The sequence below is a fragment of the Dipteris shenzhenensis genome, chromosome 33, assembly GCF_047967505.1.
Source record: "Dipteris shenzhenensis isolate YYH24624 ecotype China chromosome 33, Dip_SZ_1.0, whole genome shotgun sequence".
In the NCBI taxonomy this organism is placed as follows: domain Eukaryota; kingdom Viridiplantae; phylum Streptophyta; class Polypodiopsida; order Gleicheniales; family Dipteridaceae; genus Dipteris; species Dipteris shenzhenensis.
This window is the reverse complement of record NC_141628.1, coordinates 18,982,225-18,999,597: the sequence shown is the minus strand read 5'-3', so window position 1 is coordinate 18,999,597 and position 17,373 is coordinate 18,982,225. Positions and strand designations below refer to the sequence as shown.

Sequence of the window (17,373 nt, the reverse complement as noted above, 5' to 3'; positions counted from 1 at the left end):
AAAGTCTGAAAATAGGTAGCTCATGTAACCCCCTCCGCTATGGAGTCCAGAGGGAGGTGGGGTGTAGAAAGAGCTTTCAAATGCAACTGTTCCCATGCAAATCGGGTAAAGGGCCATGGAGATATGTAATTAAATGTAAATGTGTTGGGCCAAACACCCATGCATTTGGGGCGGGGGGGGGGGGGGGGGGGGGGGGGGGGGCCGGTTTAGACTGATTAGCACAAATGTAGGGATGATGTGTCAGTGTTGACTTCTGGTCAACTTTGAGAGTTCCAGAGAGTAGGAGATAAGGAGTTTCTATACTTGGAGTTTTGATGGGCTACACCTGAGGAGTGAGAATCCTTTTCTGGGTGTAAGCTTCTTCCATGGAGTGAAATAAAAAAAGATGGCCGTGGGCTTTCTGTCTTTCAATCATCTATCCCCTCCTTCACCCCTGCTTTCATGAACACCCAAAAAAATTAATCGTTTCACTGTATGTATGTAGATACATACGTACATACACACTTTGTTTTTGGGTGAAATCCATTTGTCATTCTATTACAAAAAACAGTCCCATAGAAAGGGACACCCAGTTACAAATCAGAAGACATCACACACACACACATACTTCTTTTTTGGGGGGTGAAATCCAGATAATTATATTAACAAAGTTGTCTCCAAGAAGGAGAGCAATTACATCTTTAGAAAACTTGCATATATGCCAAGTACTGAGAGTAATCCAACTGGCCCGCATGCAGACAATCTTTAAAGGACTGCCTGAGGGACACTCGGAAAAAAGAGAACTTGTTTAGAGAAGGATCACCAAAAACCCAATGGCTTCTGTCCTTCCAAAGAGTCCACACACACACACACACACTTTTATTTGGTGAATCCACACAGACATACACACACACATACCCCCACGGGCATATGTATATGTATATGATAAAAGTACCAAGAAAATAAGACCTTTTGTGAATCCTTGAAGTTACAACTCACATTGAATTATTTTGTAAGCAAACTCTACGTGTGGTCATTCAAAATCAATTTATCTTTTTGTGGTGTTAAGCAACGTAGTTGTCTATTTTGGCCAGCCCAAGCAGAGTTTCTGCAGTTCTTAACAGACACAACATAAAATTACCTCCCAGAAAACAAAGGAAATGGTTCTCTTCGCCAATGACAAAGTACGTTAAATAAGATTCAACATGAATGTTAAATGAAAGCTTGCCTGCTTGACATGATCCACAGAGGCAACTTGTGCTGTTCGGAGGTCAATATAATGGTCAACATCAATTTCTCCATACTGAGTTATAAGAACCTGTCACCACATTGCAGCACCCAATCTACCTGCAAATCAGGTGATTCCAACCTCAGGAGTCCATGAATCCTATGCAATGTGTATGACATACATGAATGAGTTCCCACGACTAGCCTACAATTCTTACTCATGCTGACAAAGCCTACAGTGAACAATCATCCATCCTTTTGAATTTTGTTTCCTGTAATTTTGGAAACTGACAGCATGGACAAGTCTACCAATAACAAAGGTTACAGGAATTACACTTTTTGGCCTGTTCAACTTCATAAAAAGTCTCACCCTCCACATATGCATATACCTTTGTAAAACTAGAATACGTCCAATCGTACAAATTCATATTTTTGTTGATTTAAAGTCCAAAATTCTACAATGTAAATAAAAAGCGGAGAAATATGAGCTAACAAATTTTTTTGAAAAACTAAAGGTAGACCAAAACAAAAACACATTTTATGCAAAATGCACACCTGAGAATAAATACTAAGACAAACTTGCATGCTTTATGCCCTCTAATGGAAAAATGACCTTAATGATACAAGCCTCAACTATAAATCAAAACAACCTAAAGAGGCCCAACAAATGCAATGGAGAAAACAAGAGAGAAGGCTCCCCTGCAAATAGAGGGCATAGCTTCCTTCCACCTTATGGAGAGATCTTCCTCCAATTTAGTGTCCACAATCACCCAGTAGCAAAATAATTCATTTAAGTAAAGCAGCTTGTGAAGCTTGTAACATACATTGCTATGAAGCTGGCTGGAAGCAGGCAGAAGCTGTGGCCGTGTGTCACATGCACCCCTGCACTTGGGTGCAAGGTGACACACTGGCTACATCGACAAGTGCATTATAGTTCCCAGATAGGAGATTTTGTCGTATGCTGTGACCCCTTTGTGAGCCCTTGTCCAGGGACAGTTAGGCACAAGCTACATAGGTCAGTCTCTCAGGTCCTTGGGTCTGCTATACGTGTGCACAGTGAGCTCTTCAGAAGCGTGTTCCGTGCTCTCTCAAAGAGTGTTCTTTGTATTTCTCAGTTCTCCAAGTATAAAGCAAATTCTCCCCTGATTGGGGGAGTGGGCCCTCAGTGGGTACAGGAACCCAATTGGTTGTCGACTCTACTCTCTCTCTATCCTCATCTCCTTTCTCTCTCTATGGTAAACAATGTTCATTCCTCGCTAAAGGTTTAAAGAAGGTCTTGTTGTGAATTACACGATCAGATAACCGTTGCATGTTACATTGGTATCAGAACTTCGGTCTGTATTCAGCTTGACTACCGCGAGTGTATGGTTGTGCTGAGATCCGGAAAGGACACACAATCAAGCGCCATGGAAGGGTCAGGAAAAGATTTCAACCGCGAAGACTTTGAAGAAAGAAAGAAAGAAAGAAAGAAAGTTTATTAAAGTCTTCGGAAGACCGATGGGTCTATGAGACTGTGAAAATCCTGATACAACGAGCTGTGGTAGTGGAGCTACTAAACGAGCATCCATACCAATGCAAAATGCAAAATTCAAAAAATGCAAAAATGCAGAATGGCAGTACTAAGTCCTAAGTACAACATAATCATGTCGATGGTTGACTATATATCAATCTCAGCATCATCATCAATATCATCATCATCCCCAGCAACAGCAAGATATCAGGATGGATGAGGCAGTGGAGGCATGAAGTCGGCAATAGAGTGCTGGCGGCCACTCAGAGGTGCGGTCCTGGCACGTCTCCTGGTCGTAGCTCTGCGTCTAACCAGGGCTATTGCGACCCCTGTCAGTCGGGCTCCGACTCTAAACAAGGAGGAGATGTCTCCAAGTGAGGAGAAAGACTACCAACAAGATACACTTCCGCCAAATGCTCAAGAAGCGATGGCGAACCTTCTAGAGCAGAATCGGGTCCTACTGCAGCAACTCGAAGAACATTCATCCCACCTGGAAGAAAGCAAAAGACAGCTGGACCAGACAAAACAACGTCTGGAGGAAAAAGAAGCAGAAAAGCCGCTGGAAGAAAGAGGAACCACAGATTTTGAAAAACTGCTCTTGATGATGCGTGAGGAACGCAAAAATGAGGAGGCACTGCGACGCGCAGAGCTCGCCCAAGCAGAGAGGCAACAAAAGCTAGACCGAGAGGCGATGCTTCTCCAACACAAACAGATGTTAGCTGCTATGCATGCAAGTTTGAGCGCAGCACCCGTCTCCGCCACAACTTCACCATCGACAAAGGTAACACCACTCACTCGGTCCACTCCAAATTTTGTTAAGTATGATGGCAAGTGTGACCATTCAGCAATTTTACAGTTTATTCATCAATTCGTAGCTCATTTTCCGTAAGCACGGATTCAAGATGAGCAAGATAAAGTCCACCTTGCAGCCCCTCATCTTACAGGTGAGGCGGTGACTTGGTGGCAACATTGGGCTAGTAAGCATACTGACCCAAACACGTTTAAGACGAATTTCGTTTGGGCAACGTTTGTGGCCGACCTCAAAGCCCATTTTCTCCCACCCCAATATCTGCTTAACTTGGAGGATGAGTTCGCTCGTCTCTCCCAGAATGGTTTCCCTATGATGACATACAGTAACAAGGTCATCACACTGGCACAACAGTTGAGCGTGACGCAGAGCACCAAGATGAAGCAATTCATTCAAGGATTGGACACAAACATACATTTTACCATTCACAACTTCAACCCGCCAGATTACGAGCAGGGCTGACTCTCGCACAAAATCAGGAGATGATGCTGAATGGGGGAAAGCCCAAGCAGTTCCAGAAAGATTCCAAAGCCCCGCAGCAGTCAAACAACACAGCGGGTAAGGATCAGAATAAGGACAACCAGTTCCAAAAGAAAGACGGCCAAGCTTCTGGTCAAAAGGAGTCCGAGCCTCCGAATGAGAAGGCTAAAGCGGGTATTACGAGAGGCTATCTACAGACCGACGAGTAGAAGCGGTACCACCAAGAACATCGCTACTTTCATTGCCACCACATCGCTGGGCATGGTAAGAAGGATTGTTCGAAGTGGCTTGCCGAAAAGGCTGCGAAAGCACCTACTTCGTCCGTCGCTAATGTACTGGCTCTTCCAGCCCCACCTCCATCCTCAGCTACGAATGTCGTCTTTCCTACTTTGAACACCGTTCCCACGGTGGTCTTTCGAGGTAAGAAGAAGGGCGAATTCTCATATCAAAAGAAGGCGCTCATTCAAGCGTACGGCACAGCTAACGGGCATCAGTTTATTGTCCTGTTCGATATGGGGAGTTCAGAAGATGCCATCTCTGTTAGATATGCTCAATGCCCCACCCTCCTGGTAACCACCAGTGGTCCAAGGTGCTCAAGTTGCAAGGCCTCCATATGAGGCCCGGGACACTGAATGGATCCTGACTTGCATGTTAGATGAGGTCTATCAATGAGACCGTTGATGGTAGAAAGGTGATTGTGTGGGAGCCCCTTATTCTTGCTGGGGCCTGGGAGCTAGCTGGCCCCCCGCTGGGGATCCCAAGGGGACCAGCGGCCCCCTTGGTGGGGGTTCGGAGGCGAGAGCCCCTGAGGTGACGGTATAGGGAATATTCCCTGAATATTCCATGGACGACTAGTCGATTCCACCAACTAGGTCGGATCAACGTAGTTATAAGATCTGATACAATGGACTGGGGAGATCTCATACAATGGACTGGGCGGTAGTTCTATGAGAGCGGCCCCCTTGGTGGGGGTTCGGAGGCGAGAGCCCCTAAGGCGACGGTATAGGGAATATTCCTTGAATATTCCATGGACGACTAGTTGGTTCCACCAACTAGGCGACCTCATAGCTTCACCGACTAGGTCGACTAGTCGACTCCACCAACTACGTTGATCCGACTACCGCCCTCATAGCTATAAAGAGGCGACCTCCCCAGTCCATTGTATTAGATCAGTTCAGATCATATCAGATCTTCCAGCTAGTAGCTCTTCACCTAGTATCTGTCTAGATCGCCAGCTAAGCTCCACTGTGGGAGCGCACGGGTGGACGGAGCCATCATCTGTACTACATCAGTATTGAAGGAAAAGTTTGTTCCTCTCCAATTTGCTGTGTACTCTCTATTCTTTATTCAGTTTCTATTCCACTGCGCCGTGTAATTAACATGGTATCAAAGCCTAGGCGGCTCTAAGGATCGAAGATTAGAAGAGAGACAAGGGCTTCAATAGCATACGGAGTGATGGCAACAGGAAGCGGCTCAACAGGAAGCAGCTCGAGTTCAACAGCTGCTGCTGCACTAACAATCCAGGCGTTGAGGATTCTTCCACCATCCTTCACTGAAGGCAAGCTAGATGGTACAAACTACACTCTGTGGAAGTTTATAATTACTGCTATTCTGGATTCATATGAGCTTCTGGAAACAATACTGGGGACTGACCCAGAACCACAAGGAACCCCCGATCCAACAAATCCGAGGAGCACGATATCTCCTAATGCCGACCTTCTACGAGCTTGGAAACCCAGGAACGCAGATGCTCTGTGCTACTGATAGTGTTTTGACCTTGATTCAACATACATCTAAGGCAACTGTGGCTTGGAACATATTGAAGAGTCAGTATGAGACACAGAATCAGACAAGGATCCATAACCTGGAGAATCAGCTCGCAGCTGAGAAGTTTAATGAAGGAGAGACAGCGGAGGTGTTCATAACCCGAATCAAAAATCCGCGTGACCAGATGGCTGGTGCTGGGATGCAAAAGACTAGCGAAGAACTAACCAGTGTCATTTGAGGAGTTTTGTGCTTTACTTATGGAGGAGAAATTGAGGCTTAAAGCTCGAGATGGAGGCGGCAATGGGGATGCTGCGTTCTCTGCCACTGCGAAAGGCAAAGGTGGTTTCTCCACCAAAGGTGGGTCCTCTACTAGTGGTGACAAAAAGAAGAAGGGCGACAAGAAGAAGTTTCAGGGAGAATGCTTCTACTGCAAGAAGAAGGGCCATATGATTGCAGGTTGCCGGGTCAAGAAAGAAGATGAAAATAATGGTACCTTGAAGAAGACAGATAAGGGGAAAGAGATAGCTAACATAGCGGAAGCAAAGTTGGATGTATTTCTGGCCATTGAGGAAGAGTGTTCCTCAGTTCAAGAAGCTTCAACCACTATTTCATGGGTGTTAGATAGTGATGCCTCCCATCACATGACCTACAAGAAGGGTCTATATTGTTCCATGCAGCCTCTACAAGAACCCATCATCGTGACGGTTGGTAATAACGCAAAATGCCTTGTTGAGGGTACAGGTACGGTTTCATTTGTTTCTGTAAATGGAGATGTTAAGAAACTATCTAATATGCTCTATGTTCCACAAATCAAGAGAAATTTGCTATCAGTGGCTTCCATAACTGACCTTGACCATGAGGTGAGGTTTAATAAGACAAGAGCAAAAATTATGGATAGTGCAGGCAATCTTGTTGGCACAGGACTAAGGAGGAACAACTTGTATGAGCTAAGTGCTCTTACAGCCACCGCTGGAGTGGGCACAAGCGGACTTTGGCATGAAAGATTCGGCCACATCGGATTTGCAGTGCTGAAGGAGATGCAGAAGCAAGGTATGGTTACTCACTTATCTACAGTCGCAGAAATCAAAGAACCGTGTGAAGCTTGCATGATGGGCAAGCCACAAAGAAAGGCATTCCCACAAGAAAGCAAGAATAGAGCAAACGCTCCTCTAGAGTTGGTGCATGTTGACTTGTGCGGTAAGATGCCTACACAGGCCTTGGGGGGATCTTTCTATTTTTTATTGATTGTCAACGACTATAGTAGGAAGATGTGGGTGTACTTTCTTCGCGAAAAGGCTCCAGCTTTTGGTAAATTTAAAGAATGGCTACAGCAGAAGAAAATCAGATCGGATGGTGGTGGTGAGTTTGTTTCTACAAAGTTTGGAGATTTTTACAAGAGCAAAGGGATCAAGCGACAAACGACGACACCACATACACCTCAGCAAAATTCGATTGTTGAACGCTGAATGCGTACCACGGTGGAGATGGGGAGGTGTATGTTGAAAGGTGCTGGACTGCCAAACCACTTTTGGGCTAAGGTTGTCAATACTGCCGTTTACATCCTTAATCGCAGCTATACAAAGGCACTCAAAGGTAAAACACCACATGAGGCTTACAGCGGTAAGAAGCCATCTGTCTCCCACTTCAGAACGTTTGAATGTGAATGCTATGCGCATGTACCAGACAAAGAGAGAAACAAGCTACAACCAAAAAGCACCAAATGTATCTTCTTAGGCTATTGTGATGAGAAGAAAGCCTATAAGTTGTATGACCAAGAGGCAAAGAAGATCATAGCCAGCCGCGATGTGGGGTTCACGAAGCAACCACATGCAGTGGAGGCAGAGAAGAGTTCTTCCACTTTGTCATCAAGCGAAGAGGTAATTCACTATGGACCTATCCCAAGAGCTATAAAGGAGGAAATCTCAGATGATGAAGGTATAAGTCACCAACCTGTTGTTACACCACCGGAAAAGCCATTGCCGCGATGGGTAAGGCAGCTCTACGACCATGATAACCAGATGCCTATGTCTGTTGAGCAACATGCAGATGGACCAAGGCGGTCTCAGAGAATCGAGGAGCAAAGGAGGGCTTCTGCTCACATAGTCAATATGACCTTGATGGCTGAGATTATTGCCTGCGAGTTTGGAGGAAGCACTTGCAGACCGAGATTGGAAAAACGCTATGCAAGTAGAATATGACAGCAACATGAAGAATGAAACTTGGAAGCTGGTTGATCGACCACCTAACAGAAGGGTTATTGGCACCAAGTGGGTTTGGAAGGTAAAGTACAAGGCCGATGGGACTTCGAAAAAGTACAAAGCCAGATTGGTTGCACAAGGATTTTCGCAGGTTGAAGGGTTTGATTTTCAGGAATCTTTCGCTCCGACTGCCAAAATGACCACTATTCGCACAGTACTATCGGTGGCTAGTTTATCAAATGGATGTTAAATCAGCATTCTTGAATAGTGACCTCAAGGAGGAGGTGTACGTGGCTCAGCCACCTGGGTTTGAGGCCTCCCATTCTGAGAACAAGGTATGTAAGCTGAAGAAGACTTTGTACAGGTTGAAACAGGCCCCAAGAGCATGGTACCAATGGATAGACAAATTCTTTCATAAATTAAACTTCAAAAGATGTGCCTCAGATGCTAACTTGTATGTGTATAGGAGAGGTGGAAAAACTGCTATTATTGTTCTATATGTGGATGATCTCCTTATTACAGGTGACTATGAAGACATGATCCAGCAGACTAGAAAGGCGTTGAGCACAGAGTTTAAGATGACAGACTTAGGCTTGATGCACTACTGTTTGGGGATTGAAGTCTGGCAAGAGCCAAGCAAGATCTTCATCTCTCAGCAAAAATATGCAAGGGAGATCTTGAAGGCATTTAGTATGTCCGAGTGCAAGGAGATAGCTACACCTATGAATGCGAGGTTGTCTATGGACGATGCCTCACCACCAGCAGACATCGGGAGGTATATGAAGTTGGTCGGCAATCTCATCTATCTGTGCAACACCAGACCGGACATCAGTTTTGCTATTGGCGTTTTGAGCAGGTTCTCCAATAAGCCCCAGGATAATCATTGGAATGCAGGGATGCGGGTGCTCAGGTATGTGAAGGGCATTCTTGATTATGGCATCACCTATGGTACGGGCACTTCCTTGGCTGGTCATTGTGACTCAGATTGGGCTGGAGATGTTGATTCCAGGAAATCAGTTTCTGGATATTGTTTCTCTTTAGGTTCAGGTATCTTCTCTTGGATCAGTAAGAAACAACCAATAGTGGCATTGTCTTCTACCGAGGTTGAGTACAAGGCAGCATGTTTTGCTGCATGTGAAGCAGTGTGGCTACTAAGGAGGATCTTATGACACATGGGAGTGCAAGAGGAGGAGGCAACAATGCTGAGGTGCAACAATCAAAGTTGCATGGCCATTGCTAAAAATCTAGTGTTTCATGCGCGCACAAAACATATAGAGATTCAATATCACTATGTGCGTTATTTGATCGAGGATGGGATAGTGAAATTGGTCTACTGTCCAACAGAGCAAAATGGAGCAGATATCTTCACCAAGGCACTCGGGAAGGATCAGCTTCAGGATCATCTTCAAAGACTCGACATTGGGTCGAGAAGGTAGTTCACCTACGGGTGGACATTGAGAGGGGGTGTTAGATATGCTCAATGCCCCACCCTCCTGGTAACCACCAGTGGTCCAAGGTGCTCAAGTTGTAAGGCCCCCATATGAGAAGAAGCCACGTGTGAGCCCGACTTGCATGTCAGATGAGGTCTATCAATGAGACCATTGATGGTAGAAAGGTGATTGTGTGGGAGCCCCTTATTCTTGCTGGGGCCTGGGGGCCAACTGACCCCTAGCTGGGGGGTCCCAGGGGAGCCAACGGCCCCCCTAGTGGGGGTTCAGGGACGAGAGCCCCCGAGGCGACGGTATAGGAAATATTCCCTAAATATTCCATGGACGACTAGTCGGTTCCACCGACTAGGTCGACTAGTCAACTTCACCGACTAGGTCCACTCGTCGACTCCACCGACTACGTTGATCCAACTACCGCCCTCATAGCTATAAAGAGGCGACCTCCCCAGTCCATTGTATCAGATCAGTTCAGATCAGATCAGATCTTCCAGCTAGTAGCTCTTCACCTAGTATAAGTCTAGATCGCCATCTAAGCTCCACTATGGGAGCACACGGGTGGACGGAGCCATCATCTGTACTACATCAGTATTGAAGGAAAAGTTTGTTCCTCTCCAGTTTGCTGTGTACTCTCTATTCTTTATTCAGTTTTTGTTCCCCTGCGCCGTGTAATTTAACAATCTCCCCTCAACTTGCCAAGACAGTGGGGTGCACCTTGGTGCCTCACGAGCTTGCAGTGGACGGGTTCACGCCTGGCTTGCGCACACACATCACGCATAAGGCCATCCAATTCACTTTTTCAGTTCAGAAGGCCATGTTTACATGGGACTTTATATTGACTCCTTTGATGAAGTGCGACATGGTCCTCCGGATTCAGTGGTTCCGTGAGCATGTTCCGACGCCTGATTGGCAGCAGGGGACCTTCACGATTGTGGAAGGTTTACATGAGCCCGCCATGATACACGGTGATCGGAGCATATCAGGGATTCCATTAATCTCTCATATTCAAGCAGTCGCGCCGCCCGCAAGGGTGCCATATGTGCACTTGTCTATGTCCAGTGCCAGATCAATGCAGTTCAAGCCGCTCCTCCGATGGAACAAGCAATGGTGGATCTACTCCAAGAGTTCAAAGACATCATGATCCGAGACGATCTGCCACCCCAGCTACCTCCCAACCGACCCGAAGACCATCGCATCGATCTACTTCCGGACTCGACACCTCCAAGTAAGTTCCCTTATCGACTTTCAAAGTCTATGGAGGGGGAGTTAGAGCAACAATTGTCTCAATGGGTTTATTAGATCTTCTTCGTCTTTTGCTGCACCCATTCTATTTGTGGCAAAGAAGGATAAGTCCGCACGACTATGTGTCGACTACAGAGCACTCAACAAGCTTACAGTAAGCAACAAGTTTCCTATGCCTCGCATCGAGTACATCTTGGAAAGACTCAATGGTGCAAGATTTTTTTCAAAGATTGACCTCAAGAGTGGCTACCATCAAGTCCGGATTTTTGAAGCTGACATCCCAAAGACAGCTTTCCGAACTGAGCAAGCTCATTACGAGTTCGTTGTCATGCCCTTTGCTCTAAAGAATGCACCACCAACATTCAACAAGATGATGTCCCGGGTATTCGCAGAGTATATTGAAAAGTGCATGTTCATTTTTCTCGATAATATCCTTATCTTTTCGATGACAGCCGAGCAGCATATTAAGGATGTGCGATGTGCCCTACAGTTATTACGTGATAACCAGCTATATCTCAACGCAAAGAAAAGAAAATTCGGATTGCTGGAAATTAAGAGGTAAATCGCCGTCCAAACGCCGCTTCATAAGGTGTGCGACCAATACTCGAATTTAGATGTCTTGGAGGGCCTAGCTGAGGAGCAGAGCCCGCCCTGTTGTGCACTTTAGTAGCAGGGTAGTGAGCAGTCCATCAACTCCCTAGTGATCCCTCACTTGGTTGTTGAGCTGTGTGTCCCTTGTTTCCGAGGTTTCCCCCCAGATGTAATGGGGTTTTCTCCAAATATCACTTGCAGTTCTCATGTGCCTCTCTCTCCTTCTCAGCATGTGTATGTGTGTGTGGCGTGCTCTCTCTCTCTCTCTCTCTCTCTCTCTCTCTCTCTCTCTCTCTCTCTCTCTCTCTTCCATTCATTTCCACTGCACTTCTCACATGGTATTAGAGCCACGGTTGGCTTGAGACCCAAGGGGCGGAGGGAGTGTTGAGCCAACACACAAAGAGGAGGATTAGGGTGCTTTTTGGAGGTGTCTTTGAGGAGGAGCGTGTGCGACAAGTGGACTGTTCGGGTCACCAAAGAAGCGTGACTTTGAAGGGTGTTTTAAGATCAAAGAGGAGGTGTTCCTGAGGGACGGAAATCAAGGTGTGAAGGTAAATTGGCCTGTCAGCCCCTTCCTCCTCGTCTTCACCCTTCTCCTTTCTTCAACCCTCAATTCCTTCAATCCCATCCACCTTCTCTTTCGATTCATCCTCCTCTTCACTCTGACATGCCGACTTTGTCCAAGATGGTAGAGAACAAGACTAGAATTCCAATGTTGCCACGTTCCCAGTTGACCGGCAGTTGGATGGGCCCAATTACGGCGTTTGGCGGGTGATGATGGAATCTATTTTCCAATCATACAACATGCTAGATTTCGTCTCGATAAGTGTTGCCCGACCAGATCCCCTGGCAGAGGACATTGGCATCCTAACTCGGAAGGAGGCTGAGACTCCGTCCCAGCTTTATGACCGTGTTAATGCCAGGGTAAGATCATTCATATTTCTTAACAATACCCCTCAATTTATTAATCACGTGAAGCACATGACAGTGGCCAAAAGCATGTAACCACAATCTCCCATGAAGACGGTCTCACTCGAGGTTCAGATGAGGTTGTTGGATCCCAAGAAGTCTTCATCGATGCAAGACCACATCAACAAGTTACAAAAACTTCAACAGGAGATCCTCCAGGCAGGGAAGCAGATTTCATTAGGACATGACCATTGGGCCTTCGTCGATCGTAACTATGGCAGTCAACTTGAGGCTTTGACAGCTGATCAGAAAGGCAGAAAGCAGTTGAGAGCTGAGGAACGAGAAGCTCTCAAGGCATCCCGTACATGTAACCGATGTGGCCAAAAAGGTCATTATTGGCATTAGTGTCCCCAAAAGAATGCAGAGGGGTCCAATAACCAGGTAGCCAATAGTGTGACTGTTGCGACCACGTTTACTCCAGCCTTTTAGTAGCACTTGGTAGGAGCTGCCAACAGGCTTTCCGGATCCAAATGGAGGATTGCTTGCTTGTTTGTGGTAGCCGGACCTGCCAATCAGGTGCACCGAGTAGGGAGTCATTTATCAAGGCAGACTTTCACAAGTGGCAGTATGTTTCCAGTTTCTATTATGTTTGGATGTTATGACCTAGCAGATCCAGACAAGGTTTCCTAGTATTTCGCTCCGGCTATTGTCTGATGCTACTGGAGATCCGGATGGGTTGATAGATTGCTAATCCGGAAACCTAGACACAGTTGATTGATCCTTGTGAGCTGTTATATGCCCGTTGCCATTGGAGCTCTGATGTTCATTGATTTGACGGCAATCTAGCTCTACGATACAGGTACCCATGCAAGGAAGCAAACCTTGCACCGAAGGCAATATCAGTTGGATTATTGTTCAAGGATCCTCTGTTGGAGTCATGTACCAGTACCAACAATTGGATTGTTGTACCAGATGACCTAGTGTACCATTACGAGACCAGAGAAGTGTACCTAGCAACAGTGGCCTGGGAGCAACAGTTCCAAGTTTCCAATGATCGTGCTGAGGCGATTCGTGCCACGAGGGGGCTTCTTCGACAGTACTTGTGGCGGTCTTCAACAGTGGATTATCACACGACGGATTCCTCCAGTTGTTCTAGCAGCACACCTTGCTCCCTTGCGTCTCTGCTCCATCCAAGAGCTGAGAGTAAGTGTTGGAGGTCAACATCTCCTGATGTCACCTAGAGAGAGGGTCTTGCTTGTGGGTGTGCCCGCCCAGTGAGTGAGGCTAGGGTAGATGAGTGAGGGCCAGTTCTATGGGTGTGCCCGCCCCTCCTATAAGGCCTAGAAAGAGTAGGGTTGGCAAGATGCTTAGTACGGGAGGGCTTGCTGGCCATGTGGAGGCTGTTCAAGGCCTTCTTGAGGCCTGATGTACTGCCGCATGGCAACCCCTTTGGGGCGCCTAGGGATCTGGCTCCCTTGTGAGCAGGTCAACTGGAGGGCAGAGGGCTGTGCAAATCCTAGTGGAGGGCTAGGAGCAATCGGCTCCTAGGCCTTGCTGGCCAGCTAGCAGGCCCATGCCTTAGGGCCTTGTGCAGCCCTATATGGGTCGGCCATGCAGGCATGTTGGGTCAGCCACCTAGCAGGCTGGTCGGACAACCTGCCCTACCCGACTAGGGAGGGGGTGGGGGCCTATATTTAGGCCCCCCCTCAGCCCTCTTTGCAGCATTGTGTGGAGCAGCAGATCATCTCTTGGAGGGCCTAGCTGAGGAGCACACAGTCCTGTTGTGCACCTAAGGAGCAGGGTGGTGGTGTTGGAAAGGTCACCTCCCCATCTGTAAGCCCCCATATGAGGAGAGCATGGGGGGGTTGAACCTAGGGTTTGAGGGAGTGCCACACGGGCAGCATCCTGGCTGCCATGTGGGTGCTAGTCAAACAACAAAGAGTGAATTACCTAGAGACATCAACATGGCTGCGTTAGAAGACACCTTTGTGAAAGGGAGATGGCGGGGACAGGATGTCTTGGATCTGCCCTGGCAGAAAGGATCTGATAAGGAGCATGATTGCGTGGTGATCCAAAAGAAGAGGCGCTTGCATGACGGGGTCCTTGGCAAGGTATATGGGCAGGTCTATGGCCTGCAAGCAGGGCTGGCAGGTGGCGGGGTAAGCAGTCCTAAGGGGCTGGGCCCTTCATGGGACAAATGACCAGCAAATGGCCCTAAATAGGGCTGGATAGGCAGCCAACCAACTGGTTGGTTGGTTAGGGCTGCTACAGACCAGCGAGTCGGCCCAATTAGGGCTGGCTGGTCGGTTGGTTCAAGGGGGCCTTGAGCCCTATAAAAGGAGAGGCCTTGGGCCTCATTTCATATCCAACATTCAGGAAAAGGAGCAGACAGGAGCAGCCAGAAGCCACTCCCTTGGGCCTCACACTGGGGGTGAAGGAGAGTGGAAGGTGTGCTGCAGACTGAGTTCCCTAGAGGCTGGACCTTGGCTGTCTTCTAGGGCAGCAAGGTGTTGTGATCATCATATTCTCTGGAGCAGCCAACCACCAACAGATTGAAGCAGCAGGAGGACCTTCCTTGGACCTACATCCAGAAGGTGAAGGAGGCACATAGAAGCTGCAGACAAAGCTGAGAAAGGGCTGCCTACCTAGGCTGATCTACAGGCAGTAAGGTAGAGAGAACCATTCTGCACAGAAGGTCTACAGACGCTCGAGGTGGAGCACGCAGGCTCGAGTCTAGAGATAGCCAGCAGATAGGAGAAGTACCTTGTGGTAAGATCAGAGGATCACACCATTGGTGGGACTCTGGATCTCTCTCTTTTGTATTGTGTCCATAGCTTTGGACGGAAATATATTATTTTGGTGGTTTCTCTATCTGGTTGGTTCATTGTCTATTGATGAGTCTGCACATCTATTTTATGCACATAAGTTAAGAAGTTTGTGATTCCACACCCCACGCACACTGTGTGAGCTCCTGGGCATTACTATCAGTCTTCCGCTGAGTGTACCCTCTATTGGGTCATTTCTAACAGGTGGAGCAGCTCATTCACTCCCTAGTGCTCCCTCACTTGGTTGTTGAGCTGTGTGTTCTGAGATCTCGAGCAGCCCGTTGTTTTCGAGGTTTTCCCCCTGATGTAGCAGGGTTTTCTCAGAGATCACTTGCAGTTCTCCTGTGCATCTCTCTCCTTTCTCTCTGTGTGTGTGTGAGGCGTGCTCTCTCTCTCTCTCTCTCTCTCTCTCTCTCTCTCTTCCGTTCATTTCCGCTGCACTTCTCACAGAAGCCCCGTCTTTGCAATCTTCCATTTAAAATCTGTTCAGCTTCTCAAGGCAGTACTTTTCTTAACAAATGAAATTCTTCTCCTCCTCCTCCATATCTCTATCCCCAGAAAGTAGTGCAACAATCCAATCTTTATCTCCCTTATCTTTGCTGTTGTGATTCCCCGCAATGATATTATCGTCGACGTAGGAAATAATTGTCATTTTCATGTCTCCCTCTGAATGGCGGTACATGTTTTTTGCATCTGACGAACTTGGAGAAAGGCCAATCGGGGTGAAGTAATTGTCGACGCGTTGGTACCATTGTTTTTTCCATACGTTACCATAAGGCAAACGCATATGGCTACGGATGTATGATTGGAGTTTGGTTCAGCCCCTAGGGCTGAATCATGCGTGACCTAATTGGAAAAAATAGGAAAATATACATTGTACACAGTCTGACAGGTTGGGACTCCTAATTTCCAAATTTCAACGTTAAAGCGTGCTGCAGGGACTCCCAAAAAAAAGTACGAAACTGATAAAAAACATGTTCATAAAGGTTTGGGAGCCCCGTTGTTTCCCCAAAAAAAGGTCAAGTATGATTGGCCGTACCATATGGGTACAAAATAATTTATTTCATGCGTATGGTTACACGTACAGATCTGGTACCTTGCTCCTAGAGCTTGTTTCAGCCCATAGAGCACCTTCTTCAGCCAACACACCATGGTTCTCTTGGTTTGAAATCCTTGTGGCTGCCCCATATAGACTTTCTTCTCCAAGTCTCTGTGAGAAAGGCAGATTTTACATCGATCTAATACATGGCCCTCTTGTGGTGGTCAGCTAGTATTGTCAAATGTTAGTCTCTAATGTGAGCCATTGGTGCAAACGTCTCATCGCAATCAACCTTCAGCTTGAGTGCAGCCCTTGGCACCAACCTTGCCTTGTACTTGTCGAGTGTTCTCTCTTAAATGTACTTGGCTTTGTAGATACACTTATCACCTTCCGTTTGGTCATCCTTGGTAGCAAGGCCCACGTGCAATTCTTCTCAATGGAAGCCATCTCACCTTCCGGCACTCAGGGACGTCCCTCGCCTCCTTGAGGGTCTTCAGCTCATGAATGAACTTGATTTGAGCCATCAAAGCATAGTTCACTGCAAGAGCTTTCTGGTTCTTCATCCGAAACTCGCTTCAGAGATATCTTCATGTACCACGTTATGCTTAAATCTGGATAGAATGATCTCGAGAGTATCAGTTGGTATTACCTACTCGTTAGAATATGTGTTGTGCTTTGTGTGTATCTCAAAAAGATTTTAATGCCAAGGTCATCGGTGAGGGTGATCAACATGGAGATGCGTCTAAGCCCAAATTGAATTCTACCTATGGACAAATGGATATAAAATGTATCCAAAGACGGGGTAAAAGAGGGTATCTAAGAAGACTTGAAAAAATTAGACACCTAGCATCTAGACTCATCTAAGAAATTGGGCGATTTGAAGCAAGAAAACGTGTGAAATGATATCGGATTATGTATCAACAGTTTTGGCTACAAAGCGATGGCTGGGAGGTTAATCTTCATGCTACCACATGTGATGTACTTGTAGAAAATCAGCAAATTGTTTGAGCTTGTTTCAATTTGATATCAGAGTGGAAATGCATTTGATGGCCTTATCATCAAGCTTATGCCCCAGCTGAGAGGGTACATGTGCATATGCAAGAAATCCAAACACTCGCATGTGAGAAATTACAAGCTTACGACATGTCCATGCTTCATAAGCTTCAATGCTCGAGTGGGTGCTCGATTGAACACATAGTTGGCACACATCCAACCAGATTTTATTGCGCAAAGACTTCCCCTTAAGCATGCACCTGCCCATTTCCATTTCTATTTGATTTTTCCACTCTGCAAGTAGATTTTGTTGCAGAATGTATGGCACTGTGCATTGATGTATGATACCCTGGGCTGCTA

The 17,373-nt window shown here is 46.7% G+C and overlaps 1 protein-coding gene across 1 annotated transcript in view; it reads right to left on the bottom strand.

The window, feature by feature from the left end:
- The window catches only part of CPA (Subunits of heterodimeric actin filament capping protein Capz superfamily), a 99,949-nt gene that overhangs the window by 62,588 nt on the left and 19,988 nt on the right, over positions 1-17,373 (bottom strand). Inside the window, exon 3 of the mRNA XM_087372031.1 lies at positions 1,208-1,297. Within this exon, the coding sequence (XP_087228157.1) occupies positions 1,208-1,297 (90 nt within the window). The remainder of the gene's footprint in view (positions 1-1,207; positions 1,298-17,373) is intronic.